This window comes from Dufourea novaeangliae, unplaced genomic scaffold, assembly GCF_001272555.1.
Source record: "Dufourea novaeangliae isolate 0120121106 unplaced genomic scaffold, ASM127255v1 scaffold21, whole genome shotgun sequence".
Lineage (NCBI taxonomy): Eukaryota > Metazoa > Arthropoda > Insecta > Hymenoptera > Halictidae > Dufourea > Dufourea novaeangliae.
This window is the reverse complement of record NW_015373910.1, coordinates 6,884,113-6,901,000: the sequence shown is the minus strand read 5'-3', so window position 1 is coordinate 6,901,000 and position 16,888 is coordinate 6,884,113. Positions and strand designations below refer to the sequence as shown.

At 34.7% G+C, this 16,888-nt stretch overlaps 3 protein-coding genes across 4 annotated transcripts; 1 reads left to right on the top strand and 2 right to left on the bottom strand.

Annotated features, from left to right (window-relative positions):
* The first annotated feature begins 1,289 nt into the window (after positions 1-1,289).
* LOC107194065 (phosphatidylinositol 5-phosphate 4-kinase type-2 alpha) lies at positions 1,290-6,922 on the top strand. 2 transcript variants are annotated; one of them, XM_015583630.1, is made up of 9 exons: positions 1,290-1,502; positions 2,771-2,868; positions 3,246-3,356; positions 4,241-4,426; positions 4,960-5,098; positions 5,169-5,468; positions 5,534-5,709; positions 5,783-5,925; positions 6,318-6,922. In XM_015583630.1, the coding sequence occupies exons 1-9, from the start codon at positions 1,365-1,367 to the stop codon at positions 6,503-6,505; spliced, it is 1,479 nt and encodes a 492-aa protein (XP_015439116.1). In that variant the 5' UTR covers positions 1,290-1,364; the 3' UTR covers positions 6,506-6,922. The 2 variants fall into 2 exon arrangements, with proteins under 2 accessions (XP_015439116.1, XP_015439117.1); XM_015583631.1 differs by lacking the exon at positions 4,241-4,426.
* A 3,397-nt stretch (positions 6,923-10,319) lies between these two features.
* On the bottom strand, positions 10,320-14,597 carry LOC107194030 (kinesin-like protein KIF23). The gene is made up of 15 exons (XM_015583588.1): positions 14,438-14,597; positions 13,745-14,311; positions 13,498-13,668; positions 13,228-13,426; positions 13,025-13,163; positions 12,761-12,960; positions 12,584-12,688; positions 12,415-12,500; positions 12,218-12,348; positions 12,041-12,144; positions 11,879-11,983; positions 11,655-11,801; positions 11,281-11,550; positions 10,827-11,063; positions 10,320-10,748 (listed from the first exon to the last, which is right to left on the bottom strand). Exons 1-15 carry the CDS (start codon positions 14,446-14,448, stop codon positions 10,560-10,562), a joined length of 2,661 nt encoding a protein of 886 aa, XP_015439074.1. The 5' UTR covers positions 14,449-14,597; the 3' UTR covers positions 10,320-10,559.
* A 519-nt stretch (positions 14,598-15,116) lies between these two features.
* On the bottom strand, positions 15,117-15,994 carry LOC107194122 (CDGSH iron-sulfur domain-containing protein 3, mitochondrial). Its single transcript, XM_015583689.1, has 2 exons — positions 15,885-15,994; positions 15,117-15,547 (listed from the first exon to the last, which is right to left on the bottom strand). Exons 1-2 carry the CDS (start codon positions 15,960-15,962, stop codon positions 15,188-15,190), a joined length of 438 nt encoding a protein of 145 aa, XP_015439175.1. The 5' UTR covers positions 15,963-15,994; the 3' UTR covers positions 15,117-15,187.
* Positions 15,995-16,888: the final 894 nt, after the last annotated feature.

The following is a 16,888-nucleotide window of genomic DNA, read 5'->3' as shown; positions in this document are numbered from 1 at the left end:
CATTACAAAGTAACCCAAATCTGTTACTATTTCTAATCGTCATGGGCTATTCGAATGAAATTTGGTCCGCTTTCATACATTAGAAAAATTAACACATTCTTTTTAATAATTGAAAAGTATTGAATTACCTATACTCCAACAGTTCAACCATTAGCAGAAAGTCATCGCATATTTATAAGACTACCCAGTATACTGCAGTAACACTGCATTATGAGTCGCATTAGGGAACCTAAACTACAAAAAGCGTGTTTGTAAAAGTCAAGGTTAATGTTTCACTACTTATAAAAGAATTCATAAAATAATTTCTATCGGTTCGTGGATCTTTACGATGACGTTAGAATTTAATTACCGGCTAAAATACATACAGTCTGTTCGATGGGATAATTAATCAATTGTAACACGTGGGTTGTAGGTAATTTACGAATCAAATTCGGAGTTAAGAAAAGTTTATTTAAAGAGATAGAATAATAGACCCCCAAAATTTATTTGCGAATAACGAATAACGATTTTATTTGAAAAAAAATTATTCGGTACCTTTGAATAAATCTGTAGCATTATTCAAACCCGATTCATTCAAATAAGATATTTTATTCAACTTTATTCGACGATTAAATCTGAATATATTTATTGATGAACAACTGATGAGTTAAGGGAGGCGATTCATGAGATAACAGCCAGGCTATTAATGTCGGAAGTGTTTGTTTCGTTATAATATGAGCTTCCCAGAAGACTCAATTTGGTCAACTCTACTTTTCTCAACTTTTTCAGTTGTAATCATTTTTTATATGTCTACTTTTTAAAAATGTATACATATATTGTAATATTAATTGTATTATGCAGGATGTGAATAGATATGATGATTTCATATCGTTCATTTATTCAAAGAAATTTATATATTTGACTAACAAACGATTTCTCTAACAACGTCGATTTTCATTCGAATAGTATCCCAGGAAACTTAATAAACGAAATTCTTATTCGAATTACGTTCACAGTTTCGGTGAAAATTCGTTCGCCGCGATTGGAAACGGTGCCAAGGCGCAGCTCTCGCGTATCCGCAGTTTCTATATTGCGGTTGCAGGTAGAGGACATGCTTGTCTTCGCCATTTTTAAAAGGAGCTCAGTCAGTCGCTAATCAACCGCCGTGGGGTGCGTTTGGTGGTATCTCTGCTGGCGGCGATCGTCATCTCCAGGCTTGTGCGACTAGATTTTATCATCTGCTTGTCAGTGTCCCTCGCGAGGGGATTTCACGACGATGAACGTGTGAAAAAAGTTCCAACAATTGTTTCCTCGCGTGTGCAATAGAGAGGTGTTATATATCGATAGGTGTTGACACGCTAAAGCAGTTACGAATCGCGAGAACCATGTCGAGCGCATCGCAAATGGCCAGCGGGCTAAGCAAGCTGAAAAAGAAACACTTTCGTGTGAAGCATCAAAAGGTTAAGCTTTTCCGCGCGAACGAACCATTCCTCAGTGTTTTCATGTGGGGTGTCAATCACACGGTGAGTAAGAACGCATTCTGCGTGTGACAGCATCGTACGTCATCGAAATGCCATTTTCCTCGTTCTGACCCCCCGAAGCTTGATAGAATCCGGTGTGTGTTTCGCGCGTTGTTTTCTCGCCCACGATCGTTTGTCTCTTATGATTTTCTCGATTAGTTTTTTGGCTAAGCGAGAATGTCTCGAAGATACATTTTTTATAGATCGGTCACCGTCGCCCCTTGCAGATAGAGTCGATCCTGAATGATTTTACGTTTACTTTTATAAGGCGGGTATGACGCAAATTTGTTTTTGTCAGCGAAGGGATCGGTCGTCGACTGATTTATGGTTCACCTTGCGCGCTGTTTTTGCAAAATAGTGCGCGTTAGTTATTTACGCTTCAGACCTTGTTGTGATTCTAGTAGAATTACCATGACACAGACTGGGCATTATTCGATTAGAATTCTTTTAAATAATAAATTTCGGTCAAATGTGGACTACGACGGATGTTTATGCAAATTCGTACAGATTCGTTTATACGTTCGTTCGCAAAAAAAGAAAAAACAAGAATTGATTGTAAACTTATTTGCTCTGTGAGTATATTAATGGTGTTTTATATTATTTTGTGGAATTGCATCTAGTATTTGGACTGTATATTAAACGCTTAAAATCCACAGTGTAGTCATAAGTAATTACCAAATAATTATATGGTAATTTATCTGACAAAGCAGCTTATTTCTGAATCATTGTGTTATTGAATTTTTGATGAAGTAATTCTTTACATAATATACATCTTATGGCTGTAACAAACATAGTTACTGAGAAACTCATCAGGAGAGATATAAAAACTATTGATATAGAAGAATATGTATCAGCTTAAATCATTGACTTTTATTAATCAGTGTATTCTTCTAGCTTTTAGTGAATTCAGTGGAAACTTATCGAACTATGACGTATGGTAGTGGTTTGAAATCATTGTACATAATTACATAGTGTACAGAAACTTTTGCATTAACAAATCTGTAGAAAAATAAAGGTCAATTGTATTCCTAAACTGTTAAATTGTTAAAAAGGAATTTACATTTTATGTGCTAAAATTTTATCATGTTTCTTCAGTAATATCTATTAACATCAAGTACATATAAGACTAAAACATCCATTTATAATTTTCAATTAAAGAACTATATAATTGACTTTTGAGGAATGAATGATCTCAATCGTTTTGAGGGACAACATGTGAATTCACTTGGAAAATTATGTTCACCCAAGCATTGTATTTTTATACATTTCAGATAAATGAACTTAGTCATGTTAATATACCGGTAATGCTCCTGCCAGATGATTTCAGAGCTTACAGCAAATTGAAAGTTGATAATCATCTTTTCAACAAGTGAGTCCTGTAATATATTTTGCTATTCAGAATAATAAGAGAATAGAATAAACAAAGTACAAAGGCAGTGTTTCGTCCAATGTAGGAAAGAAATCATTAATAGAAATTTCAAGCATGCTACTGAGGTGGCCTATTCTAAATATATATCGCTTAAATACTGAATTAGTAGGTTGGTCACTGCTTTTAATAATAGATTCAATGAAGGTCCTCATGAAGTGAGGTTGCAGTTAAAGATACAAATAACTTTACTTCCTAATTTGAGTGTGAGTAGCTTCTCGCACTGCATGTATATAGAAACATTAGAATACAAATGTAATAAGAATTTGTGCCTTTTTAGTATGGATAACAAATGTTTATGATGAATTTTTTTATTTTAGAGAGAATATGCCCTCACACTTTAAAATCAAAGAGTATTGTCCATTAGTATTCAGAAATCTAAGGGAAAGATTTGGTATAGATGATTTGGACTATAAGGAATCGATGACAAGGTAAAAGGCAGTTTATATTAACACTTTGTATCTTTTGAATACTTACTCAAGGCATATATATTAGTTTGAACATATTCCTAAGATAGCAACATACTCTGTCTTTTTATTATACTACACTGCATGCTCTCGATATGTATTACTTTACACAAAAGCTTTCTGTAAAAGTTATGATAGCTGGTGCTTGTACGAAGTATCTGTGTATTAAAGTTATTTTGTATATATTTTTCTTATTTCATTTACAAAGCACGTTTATTTATTTATAGAACATTGCAGATTTAGGGGCTTGATACCACCTTGAGGGAATGTAATCTACAGAATGACTCATAAACAAAATCATTGTAAATAAAAATTTTATCTTAGTCAATTGATATGAGGTTTTGCATTGATGAGATGTCATGATAAAATTTTTTCCGTCGTAATACAAGTAACACATTCCATTAATGAAGGTGCATACTTCTTGTGCTTGTATACTTCTAATTCGTCCGATGTTTTACGAAAAAATTTTCGTAAAAGGAAATAAAAAATAATTTCATAAAAAAAAATCATCATAATTTTGCCACATTATAAACACAGTTGAACTCAAGAATTACATTTAAAAAGGAAATAAATACGAACATTTTTAAATTCCGAAAAAAATCGAAATAGTACAGTAATATAATTTTATTTTTACACGGCATGCAGATAGAAGTGTACGACTATTTAGATATTAAATTTCTGTGACTAACACATAGTTTCTATATTGAAGTAATGTCTTCTGTTTTTAAAGTATCATCTTATACAAATGTGATTATACCAGAAAGGATACAATTGATTTTCTGTACTATATTATGAATACAAAGTATATGCCTTATTTGAAAGTATTAAACATAAAATTTTGATACCAGATGTCGGACATTTAATCCTTCGCGAACAGAGAGGCATGTGGATTTGACTGGGAAGGCTCATGAATTGGTTCAGCGCTCTGCTACTGCTCCTTCGATAACCCTTTCTCCTCCAACTCCTATTTTTTCACAAATTCCAGTCCTAAATAAGCCACTACGTTCCTACAGTTTTAAACCAAAACGTCTGAGGTTAGCCAGTCTTGATTTTTCAGTTTGTGCGTGTTGCTTGTGGCTAACTCGTTTCTATGAGTCACTCATCAAGGACAAAGAATCAATTCAAAGAAACCCAAAAAGTACATACATTATTTCACAATACTATCTTATCACGCATAAAAACCTATTTAATTATACATTACTCCAAAATATCATTGGATTAAATTCCATGGCGTTACATATAATTCAAGCATGCTTTTTTCTATTAACTTGATTATTTGAGTTTTAATTGATTGACAATCGTGGTTTACACAGTTTGGAATCAGTTTTTTTTCTTCGCTAAAATACACAATATAACGTATGAATAATTAATGAGCGAATCACTATGCTTAGTAATTAACTGGAAAACAAGTTTTTTATGTTTTGTACGCATGTAGAAAACACAGAATTATCAAAATAAACCTAGTGTGCTTTTATGTGAAATAGATGGATGCTCTATCATTCATAAAGACGTGTTATACTGATAGTATTAATGATAAAGCTAAGTAACTTGAAATTACTTTTTTCAGATCACAGCCAATGTTGGACGACACTTCTGGGAAAAGTGGCGCAAAGTTTTACCAGTCCTATGATAAATTGTTTATTATAAAAACTCTGACAAGTGAAGAAGTAGAAAGGATGCATTCGTTTCTGAAACATTATCATCCGGTATAGAGAAATCATTAAGATAATAATAAGCTTTTAATTTTATATACCATACTAACAGTATTATTTTCAGTATATTGTGGAAAGGCATGGGAAAACATTGTTACCCCAATATCTCGGCATGTATCGTTTGACAGTCGATGGAGTTGAACATTATGTTGTCGCCATAAGAAATGTATTCTCAAATCACTTAACAACCCACAAGAAATTTGACTTGAAAGGTTCAACCGTCGATCGCGAAGCATCTGACAAAGAGAAAGAGAAAGATCTGCCAACTTATAAGGACAACGATTTCGTCAAAGAGGGAATGAAAATTTATATTGGCGAAGATGCGAAAGGCAAACTTATAGAGACATTAACGGCTGATGTCGATGTAAGTTCTCTTCTTCGTGCACTGAATGTTATCTTATCGCGTTCATTAATGAATTGCTTCTGTAGTTCCTAACAAGATTGCACTTAATGGATTATTCTCTGCTACTCGGTTTGCACGATTGTGCAAGAGCTGAACAAGAGAATAGGGAGCGTGCCGAGAGGGAGGAAGAGGAAGAAAATCATGAAGACGAAGAGGATAGTGAGTCTGGAAGTGGATTGGATTCTCGGGGTCCAATGGGAGAGTGTGTATTATTTAAAATATGTGTAAAAAAAATATTACCTCCTAGTATCTTCAATGTTTATTCTTTTCTTCAGCCGTTTATGGGGATGGTGTGGTGTTACTGGTATGGCAACACCACCTGAATCACCTCATGCTCCATTAAATCGTGACACCAGTTTACAATACGAAGATGCAATAATTCCTGAATTAGATATTTATGCAATTCCTAGTAAAGAAGGTAATAATTATTCCAGCTTTGGTACTATGTTACTCCAGTGATTTGAATATTAATTACTTTAACGCATAGCTTCCCCAACTTTTTTGACTCACCGCCCCCTTGTGAAAGTTTTTTCTGTTCAGCGCCTTCTTTAGTTAAACTGTCTTTATTATACAAATTTCCAAGTGTAGTTGTGCGTGTGATCTTTGAATCTTAAAAAGTTAGACTAAAAATAATGAAATCAAAATGATTAGAACGGCCGCCCTAGATCTCTTCAGCGCCCTTTTTGGGAACCTATGCTTTAACATCTGGTTGATATTATGACAGCATTATATTTTTCCCAAGTAGAATACTTATTGGTTTGTATAATGTATTGCTTCTTGAGCTAACATCGAAACATTGTTTCGTTTCAGGTGCGCCTACAAAGGAAATCTATTTTTTAGCTATAATAGATGTACTGACACATTACGGTGTCCGTAAACAAGCAGCGAAGGCAGCTAAGACAGTGAAATATGGTGCTAACGTCGATGGTATTTCAACCTGTGATCCAGAACAGTATGGCAAGCGATTTATAGAGTTCATGAGCAAAGCTATAGAATAAGCTCGTTGTTCGTTGTTGCTATGCTTGTAAATTTGGACCGTTCGTTTCAAAGTCGCGACGATACGCGTCGCTTTTACTACACGTTCTCGCGTTCACGAATAAGGGGCGGGGGGAAAGGTTAAATGCATCGAATAATTTGTTCTTTGCACGTTGGTATTTGACCGCAATGATGTGTTTTCACACGGTGTGTCAATGATGTCGTTACCGTCGAATTGTCTCAGTATTCCTTATGACATTCACAATGGAATTAGAAACGTAACAAGTGAATTTCACGGGCTTGTATGATCTAAAGGAGACCTTTCAGTAATTTTTTGTCGGGGAATGTTTGTTACCTTTTATATAAGCAGTGACACATATTTTCTCAGTATTTCTTTACAACTTTTTCCACAGTCAGACTCGTTGAACGTCATGGTTTTTCTTGCGTTCTTGATTTCCTCTTTTCATCGATTCCTTATATACGCTTTCATTAGTTTAAATGCATTATGTGTACAGACACGTGCTAAACTCGCATGTACTATTGAAGGAATTAATCGTTATCTCTTGAGTGAACCAACACTCGACATTATACTCAAAAAAGAAAAGATACGTTAGTAGTTGTTGATGTTATTCACACAGCTTGTGTGTGATTGTTGTCACTCCTAGCGAACCGGTGTTCGAGAAACAACAATCATTGAAGCGCTATGTCACATGAAAACATTGGCATTATTGTCGATAGCGTGAAAACTTATACTGTACCACGTCGTTGTGTTATTGTTGGTATACATAATGTATAACGAAAGCTATTAATCACCGTCGTGCGATAGTGACGCTAGTTTACTGGAAAATTAAAAATTAATGTTGATGTTACACATATATAATAACCTCGAGCGAAGACACGTTTCAAGTGTTTCGTAAAGGAAGCCTACACCTATCGTAAAGAGTCTTTCTGGGTTTCCTAAACAAGAATCAATAATGCTTCTGGTCTAGTGTCTGTGGTATTATCTGGAATGTTTAAATATTCGAGTTAGAAACGTAATATATATATTAAACGAGAAGTAATATATATATTATACGCGCAGAAGGTACTATATATATATATATATATATGTATATGATATAAGAGCTTGAAACATTAAGAATTACGAGTAAATGTTAAAAGTCTGTAAATGTCACCTCCTCGGTCGTTTCAGTTACCGCGAGTCGGTGTTTAGGCCATCGATTCGCTTAGTTCGTCGAGTGTATTTACAGGGAACAAAGCGAGTCGTATGTATTATGCACGATTTATGTCTCCTTTCACTCGTGAAAGTGCTCAAAGTTAGCCCGCGTTTCGATTATTAGAATTTAAGAAAACCTGAACGGCATATGTATACTCTATTTTGACGCATTGAGGATGGGACTCCGGGTTGTTTTCTTTTCAAACAATTTCTGTTCTTTTCCATGATACATACAATGCAATGACACCAGTTTGTCGACAATACGTTAGTTTATTTAACAATGTATAGTCCGACAAGAATTCCCTCGAGAGAATCGTCCCCACTAGGCACCCTTCGCAGCATAGTTAAAACTTTAACATTTAATATCCTGATAAATGTTTCTGGTTCAAAGGCTGATGTTTTGTGGAAATTGTAGCTTTTAATATTGCTATAAAATTCTACTGATTCAATAGGAGCATAAAAAGTGTTCAAAGTTGAATAATCATTCTTAAACTAACTCAGGGATGTTTTCCAACATGGCGGACTATACATACACAAGAAGAGGAATAACGATGGTCGGTAGTGTTTGATTCTCAATGCGTCGATACTACAGCGCAACTGCAGCTGCACAAGAACTCGCTTAACAATTTCTATGCAGATCGACTTTACTCTGTAGCTTCACAGTTTTTTATTCGATGAACTTATCTTGCAACAACTAGCTTCTAATGGACAATATTCTAAGGTCGCGCGCGCGCGCGTCTCGTTTGTACTTGCGTAAAAAGCAAAAAGGGAGAATGCATCGTCGCATAACACTCTATCTTTAAATAAACTAAATAATCGATTTTTTATAATTTGTTGTTACATTCTGCCCCTCTTTTTCAGCTCCTCTAATCTCGCGGCCTCTCTCCGGCTTCCCGAAGCGTCCATTCAAGTTTCGATGCTTTCCGTATTATCGCTTGAACCTTCGACCTGTTGAAGTCTATCGCTCGACCGAGGATAATGACCGCGCAGCAGGATAACAACTATTGTTGCACAATGTACATTCTTTACGTCATTCGAGATGATTAAACGTCTGACTATTCCGTCTAAAAATCCTCAACGAGGACCTGGACGCCCCACTCCCACGGTATATTATCATCCGAGTGAGTAGTCTCGTCCATTTCAAACATATAATTGACGAATTGCGTCCCCTTGACACTCGTAGTTACTGCGGCAACAATCTGAGGTATACGTTTACTCGCAAGTAAACGCAGGCTTGCCAGAGTTTATCAGTTCTGGACTTACGGGGTTAGATTTGGCGATTGCATCGAACTGTTCCAGTGCACTGAGCGCAAATTGAGAATGGAACTTATGTATGTTATTCATTTCTGTCGGCCCAAGATATTGATGTCCTCAATAACGTCAGGTCTCGCGTCTGTCATACCAATTTGACTAATGGAAATTCACTTCTTAAGCCCACTTGCCTTCTGTCATTACTTCTTAAGGGAAGAGGAAGTTGTTTCACGCTCTTCGGTGAATTAGATAGGAACTGGCCGTTCCCCTAAATAAGATTTCCCCGGTTAAAAAGCATATCAAATTGTGTACAATACAGTACACTTATGAACCATTAGTCTGGTAACTGAACGGTCAAAGCATCCCGGAATTGTTCTTTTAATACTATAGAGGTGGACACTTTATAGTATCCTTGTATTTCGCGTGCATTTTCTTGTGTATATTATATTTCTGGTACTATCTATCTCAGTTAAATACTCGAAACTTTTTATATGCTATTGCTAAGAGGCGCGTTCCTTGGTTTCTGATTCCTCAATTCCTGTAATACTTAGAAGGATCGAGCGTAGTCTACGATTAATGATGCAGCCTGGTAATTGACGTCAATAAGGCGAACGAACCATTCTCCCTCATTTCAACGGTTATCTTGGTTAACTGGGTAGACCGTGCGTAGATACTTAACATTGTTAAAAAGAAAACCGATCATAATATAATGACTTATTACTTTAACTAATTAAGGTATTTATCTAGTCTCAATACTTTGTATGATTTTGTACGTTGCAAACGCATCGGGAGGATAAGTGAATCGAAAACGAAAAGAAAATGTAGTACACCATTGCTGACGATATAACATTATCAGTTGCAAGAGTACGCTTAATTTCTGTAATGTTGTAGTTTCTATAAGATACAAAAGAAAATGAAATATAACTTGTTCTGTCGACTACAGTTCGCTGCTACGCTGTGGCGAATATGTGAATATATATTTTTTATTATTAAACGACTCACAATTATTGAAAGAAAACGAAATATCAAATTTTCGATATTGATTTCTATAATTTACACCATTCTAGGAACGATGTGTATATTCGTTAAACTATTGGCAATATACATATCCAGGCTTTCGTTCTAACATTTGTATTATTTTACAAAATTTGCATTGTATAAGCCACAGAAAATGAATGGACATTTAGCACTACATGGAATTATAAATAAAAAAGATAAGATTCTAGGCAAGAATATCTTCAGTTCTATTTTGTAAGAAATTAGCTTTCTTTCTTTAAGCTAATGACACGTCTCAAGTAACAATATATTTTCAATTATAAACAATACCTCTATTTAGAATAATAATTCGTTAACAGAAAAAATATATATATATATTTCGCTATCAAATTAAACGGAACTATAACTAAGCGCTACTTTATACACGCTTATAACTGATTTGTACTTTTCGTTATTGCATAAAAGAAAAAAATATAGAAGAGAATTCCATCCCTTCACGACTTTGGTTTTTACATATACATATGCTACGTAATTAAGTCTTATTTGTGGTACGTCTTCATCAAGATTTCAAACGTAATACCACGTCCGAATATTAAAAAAAAAAGAAATGAACTCTAAACACGAGGTTTTTTCGTGTTATGATCCTCCAGACCGCCGCTCTCCTTCTGCAAAGCGGAATCTTTCTTTTCTGGACTGTAATAATTGCTGCGTTTTCGTCTTGTAACAGGCGACACTTGTTTCAAGTGTTCCATGTCGTTAAATACCACTTGAGCACCTCCTCCACTAGTTGGTAATATATCACCCTACGATACAAAAGATATCTATAGTTTATTCCCTTATTTAGCTATCTCTATTAGAAGGAAAAAAATGGTAATACCAACTTTGTACAATTTAGTTTCAAGTTCACCGTCAGTATCTTGCTCCTGTGCAACGAGGCAATACCTGGACACTCCTTCTGTTATGTCCTTCGGGTCTGTTAATTGCGTTACGCTTCGTTTCTGTCGTAGACGTGGTTGGAAAATGGTTCCAACTGGAACCAAGCCAGAAGGTCGATGGTCCACCCATCTTTCTGCGCTCTGCGACCGTCTATATCGCAGATTCACGACTGGAATTCTTTCCTGCGAATTGTGTGTTAGAGGTAAAGATAAAGTTGTCAGTATGTCGTTGGTAGTACTGGTTACTCGAGGTCACTGTGTTTCAGGTATAGCCTGTTATATTCTGCACCATTGTACGCGAGTAAAGTAGGCATGTAAATCGTTTGTACGAAATTACGGGAGGAACCTTCAGTAACCAGTTGTGTAAGCTTAAATAGAGTGACGGATATTAAATGATTACAGTTCTACGAAGTATAAGATCACTGGCATCATCAAACTTAACAGTCGATGGTGTCTTCATACTGGTTTTAGGTGTCGTTGTTATGGAAGACGTAATCTCTGGTATTGTTGTGGGGCTAGTGGTAGGTTTAGATGTCGTAGGAACGTCAGTATCGCTCGATGTCGCCGCTGGAATGGATTCCGTAGATTCTGCTTTCTGCTCAGCGTCATCATCGTTTGTTAGTATCCGTTTCATCAGCTTCAGCTTCTGGTCCTTTTCTTTCATTTGACTCTAAATGAATATTTATCAGTGTGAGCAAAAGTAAAGTATATGAATAAAAATATAAAAACTTAAATGATCATATATAACTTGTCTTGCCAATAATAGTGAAGTACCTGAAGAATTTCACGCTGTCGGCGTAGCTTACTTTCCAGTTCCTTACTCATCTTATCGTTCTCCATTTGAATCTTACTATTATATTTCTCCTTCACTCTTTGTTTATCTATTGCACGTTGATTCAGTAACATATCTTTGTTTTTCAGCTGTAGAGAGAGTCGAATTAATTTCGTACAGAACATAGGATGGAAATGACAATGTTAAAGTAAAAAAAAAAGATTACCTCTTCTTTCATGTGCCTGATTATATCGTTCGCACTATTTAATCTGTACAGTAGAGTATCGATTTGGGATTCCGTTTTGCAAATATGAGCCTCCAAAGCGGATATCTACAACAAAGTAACAAGCGATAATTGCAATCAATAAATCATTATTTAAAGACTCACTTTTTTCTTTTGCTGGTCATTTGACGTTTTCAACGTAGAGTTCTCAATTCTTAACGATACATTGTCTCGTTCCGTTTTCACTAACATATTCCTAAAGTTAGTTTCTAGAAAAAAAAATGGATTATGCATTAACGTTTGGAAAACTTGGCGGTTTATTTAATGTCAGTAAATGATTACGTTTCTGTTTTAAATCTTCTTGCAAGATGTTTCGTTTCTGAATACGCATTTCCAGGAAGCGCATAAGCGTGGTAATTATTTCGTCATTGTGTGGATTCGATAAGTCTGTATCCGGGAATGGACCTCCGAGACTAGAAAGGGATATTATTATATAACAAAGTAATAGTTTTTGCTTTGAATATTTTAATGTGATGTACCTGTATACTAAACCTAAATCAACTTCCAAATCACCAGCAGCTGGATTACCAGCAGATTCTAAACGATTTTTCGCCTCTTTAAATATCTGTAGAGTATTAATGGAATTAATGAAAATTATAATACTACAATATACAGGGTTAACTAAATTAAAAATAATATATTTCCTACTTTATTAGCCTGCCTTCTGCCAGGTGTGTACCCTAGATCTAATTTAGAAATTCCAGAATTTGTAACTTGCACTTCCTGACTGACTTCAGCGAATTTCATTACTTGCTATATTAAAAGAAGAAGTGTTATTAATGCACTATTAATGTATATTAGCCTGGCTTCAGAATGTTTACTCACTATAGCTTCATCATAGTCATCAACCCTTGGATTAACGCAAACAATCATTCTAACAATGCCTTCACCATCAAAGTAATTCTTAAAAAGGTGGGTAACTTTAGAGTCTCGATAAGGAACTATTTTATTTGAACCCTGGGTCTGATTTTCACGAAGTATCTCCAAACATGTTCTTAATGTCATCAGTGAATTGTTTATATTTCCTGTTTTCACAAAAACGATTCGTGTAGAGGCTTGAAATGAATAGTGTTATTAACTATTACTTACCTGCTTCCCTAAGGCGTTGACCAGTGTTCTTAGAACGATTTGTACGTTCACTTCCTGCCAAGTCTACTAAAGATAATTGACTGACGCAGAGAATCCTTTTATCTTGTACAACTTGTTCACCGTTCATATCTAATGGTGCCTAGTAACAAACTAATGTAGTGATTACAAAATTACGATTTTTTCTTATCAATTAATTATTGTACCTGTACAAGTCTTATAGTGAAAACACTATGAGATCTACTGGATTCAGCATTGAGAACAGTATACGCGATATGCCTTTTACATTGACCTCTTTGAAATACTTCAAACGCTTCCTCTGAACTCTTCACTTCTACCTCTGTACATCCATGAATATACATGTTCCTGTTCCCATCCTCACGAATTATTTTACTCTGTACAGTCCTGAATTTTCCAAATTGTTTTTCACGAATTATGATTACGTTTGAATTATTTTTTATAAGAGGCATACTCACTTTGCTTTCCCATCATTATCTTCCAATAAATCGTATACACTATTATTATAAATTTCAACGTATGTTACAAACACAGCATATGCATTATCCTCATCAACAATCAGAGTCTGTGATTCACTGGTTTGAGTCAAACCCTTTTCATTATTGTTGGCTTCATCGTCAGATTTAGTCCTTTGGAATAAAATTATTAAAGATATTAGGTATTTATGTGTGAAATATAATTTTATATTAAAATTAAGAAACGTACTGTTTGGGAGTTTTTCCATTTTGAGCAAACAGATACTTTTGAAGCTCATTTTGTCTGTCTAACAATGCATCGGTTTCAGATTGCACATCGAATCCATTCAATTTATCCGGTTTAAAGATAAACTTTTTTGCTTGACAATGCGCTATGCTATTGAAGATAACATCCAAACTACGAGGCATGATACCCGCATCGTCCAGATTTCCAGACATAGTATAAGTCTTTCCACTGCCAGTTATTCCATACGTGAAGAGTAAACTGTTTTTACCATTAATTAAATTCTCAACAAGAGGCAAGGCAACTAGATCAAACACTTCTTTCTGAGAAGCATTCGGGCTAAAAACATGACTGAAAGACGTCTGAATAATTCTGTTTGCATTACGAATATTCGTCACTGATTCCGGTGGTGTGATAATTAAGTTTGTGTCCGAAATAATTCTCATACAGGACACATCATTCGGATGAGCCATTGGTCTCAAACGACAAAATACTTTCACAGACTCCTTGTGCACGCTATCATATTTCGGACGGTTTGTACATTTTCGTGTTGCAGCAGGTGGTTTAGAATTTCTAATAAATGTAAACATTGAAGTCGATAAAAGCAATTTATCAAAATGTGTTTTAAGAAAAAGAAGATTCATTACATTTCAATAAAACGTAATTCGAATTGAAGGTGAACGAATAATCAGTACTTACGTAGATTTCATTTTGACATTAATCAGTAGGCATAAAGTATAACGAAGGTTGTTTTATAGGATTGTTTAAGTAGTTTCTCAAATTAATTCAACATTATATTTATTTGTCAGTAGCCGTTGTACGAAAGCTATCATCAATCAAGTTTAAAATTCAAACGTGTATAAAGTGAAGTAGCCTCGTGTAGATGTTAAGGGTGCGTTTCTACTCAGTAACCCTACACATCGACTCGTATTTCTAAGGCTACCCAATTAGTAGTAAAAAAGAAATATTAAGATATTTTAAGACAAAAGATCAAATACTTTTAATAATATCAGTAATTTAAATATTGTGTCCATAGTTATTACGTTTTTCACTTAATATTTATAATGGACATTGGGAGCCAATACAGTGCCGCCTGGCGATAATAACATGGTATTACTTAGCTAGTAGAGTGCAAGTTTTATTTATTGTTAATGGTACTAGGGGTTAACAACTTTTCCATTATTTTATAAAAAAATGAGTATTATTTAAAAAGCCCACAGTCAACAATTAGTAATAAATCGGCATATGAAACGTCACATAAAAACAATTGTACATATATGTTCTTTGTGTCATACACTTAGATTGTTATTGAATACATTTTCTAACAGGAAATTTTGTTTAAATATTACATTTACAGCGTGAAATAAATAAGACAGAATTTTAACAATAAAAATTTATATTATGTATTTGCTCTACAGAAGAGTGAAGTTTACATAATTATATACATTTTTATTTTTTCTTGAGCTGTATGTCTTCTCTTTTATGTGTCCCATCACAGAAAGGTCTATTAGATGTTTGTTTACAATTACAAAGCCAATAATCCTTAGTTTTTTCAACACTAAAGAATATGGGCCTTTGTTTGATTTTTAGATGAATATTTCTGTGAGTACCATCACAGAAGGGTTGGCTATTACTTTTACCGCACAAACACCAAGAATATTTTTTTCCTGCTTCACATCTAAACTTAAATGGTTTACCATCATATATAACTCCATTCTCTACTTGATCATTTGCGCTAAAGTACTTCCTTAATGTATTCGTAGGTATTTCATAATCTTCTTCTTGTTTCGTTTTAGTGCAATATCTTATCTGAAATCACTTTGTAATCAATAGTAATAATAATTTATTTAATGGACAAGTTAAAATTTCTTTTCATGTACAAAAGTATTTATTATAACAGATTTAAGGAACATTGTTATATTGCAGTGAAATTGTTAGGTGTACTCAATAGTTGGATCCACTCAGTACTTAATATTTTATGAACATACTAAAATGAATATAAGTAAAACTAATTCATTCCATACATAACCGAATGTAACAGGTTATACTCTTAAATGTAATATAACCTAATAAAGATATTCATTTTTCAATAAACCAAAAATATGGTTTATGTAAGAACTATATTGTCAGAATTAATTTAACTTACATTTAGACACTTGGTAGTGTTAAAACACGCAGATCGAGGTATTTTATTTAGTAGTTGAAGGCTCATTATATTTAACATTCCTCCGGTACCTCGACGATCAAAATGTTTACTCCACTGGGAGTTATCTTTGGTACTGTAATGATCGATAGGATGTAGTCATGTAATTTTAATATTTGAAATATTCTTTCGAATTCTATAGGACTGTTCATCGCAGTCGGTCTAAATCGATATTGTTCATTAACAGTTGATGGTTCAGTATTTTTATTTAATACTTTACCCCTTTTGTATATATATAATCATAATAGCTACTAGATGGCGCAGCCATGACTTCACTTAGACATTTGATTTACATATTAAAATATTAAATAACAATTATTAAATATAATCATTCGTATTGAGTAATTCGATACGGGAAATTTCTGATAATATGTATAACACATACAAAGGAGACATTGAGACTCACCACACGAGGTCTCAGGCGCCTTCTCCGGGGGTTCTATGACCCCACGACCTCATCCCACAGGGTCTCTGGCGCCTCCACCGGGGGTTCTATGACCCCACGATCTCACCACACGGAGACTCTGGTGCCACCTCCTGGGGCTCCATCACCCCACGACACACCACACGGGGACTCTGGCGCCACCGGACAATAGTTTGAGCCGAATGTTAAAGTACCTTAACGATTTATATATCAAAATATTGCCCCTTTCGTTTTCACCAAGCATTCGATTTGTAGCTTAACGAACGTAGATTAAGCCTCTGTCATTGAAAATAACAATAAACGTCCCGATTACTGTTAAAATCACATTTGTTTGCAACGATTGACACTGTATCTCGTCATGCGTACCCCGGTTAGTTCACTTTGAATAGCTCTTCCAACGTTATATGGACAGATTACGTCTTGACCAAGCATTCAGTTTGAAGCTGAAAGAACGTGGATTAATCTCCTGTCATTGAAAATAAGAATAAACAACCAGAACACTGTAAAAATCGCATTTAATTGC

Coding starts and splice junctions, on each gene's coding strand:
- LOC107194122 (XM_015583689.1), bottom strand. CDS start 15,962: ATGTTAAATATAATGAGCCTTCAACTACTAAATAAAATACCTCGATCT. Junction 15,548..15,884: donor ACACTACCAAGTGTCTAAAT/GTAAGTTAAATT, acceptor AAGTGATTTCAG/ATAAGATATTGCACTAAAAC.
- LOC107194065 (XM_015583630.1), top strand. CDS start 1,365: ATGTCGAGCGCATCGCAAATGGCCAGCGGGCTAAGCAAGCTGAAAAAG. Junction 2,869..3,245: donor GATAATCATCTTTTCAACAA/GTGAGTCCTGTA, acceptor TTTTTATTTTAG/AGAGAATATGCCCTCACACT. Junction 3,357..4,240: donor TATAAGGAATCGATGACAAG/GTAAAAGGCAGT, acceptor TTTTGATACCAG/ATGTCGGACATTTAATCCTT.
- LOC107194030 (XM_015583588.1), bottom strand. Junction 13,427..13,497: donor GATAATGATGGGAAAGCAAA/GTGAGTATGCCT, acceptor TGGAAAATTCAG/GACTGTACAGAGTAAAATAA. Junction 13,164..13,227: donor TCACTATAAGACTTGTACAG/GTACAATAATTA, acceptor GTTTGTTACTAG/GCACCATTAGATATGAACGG.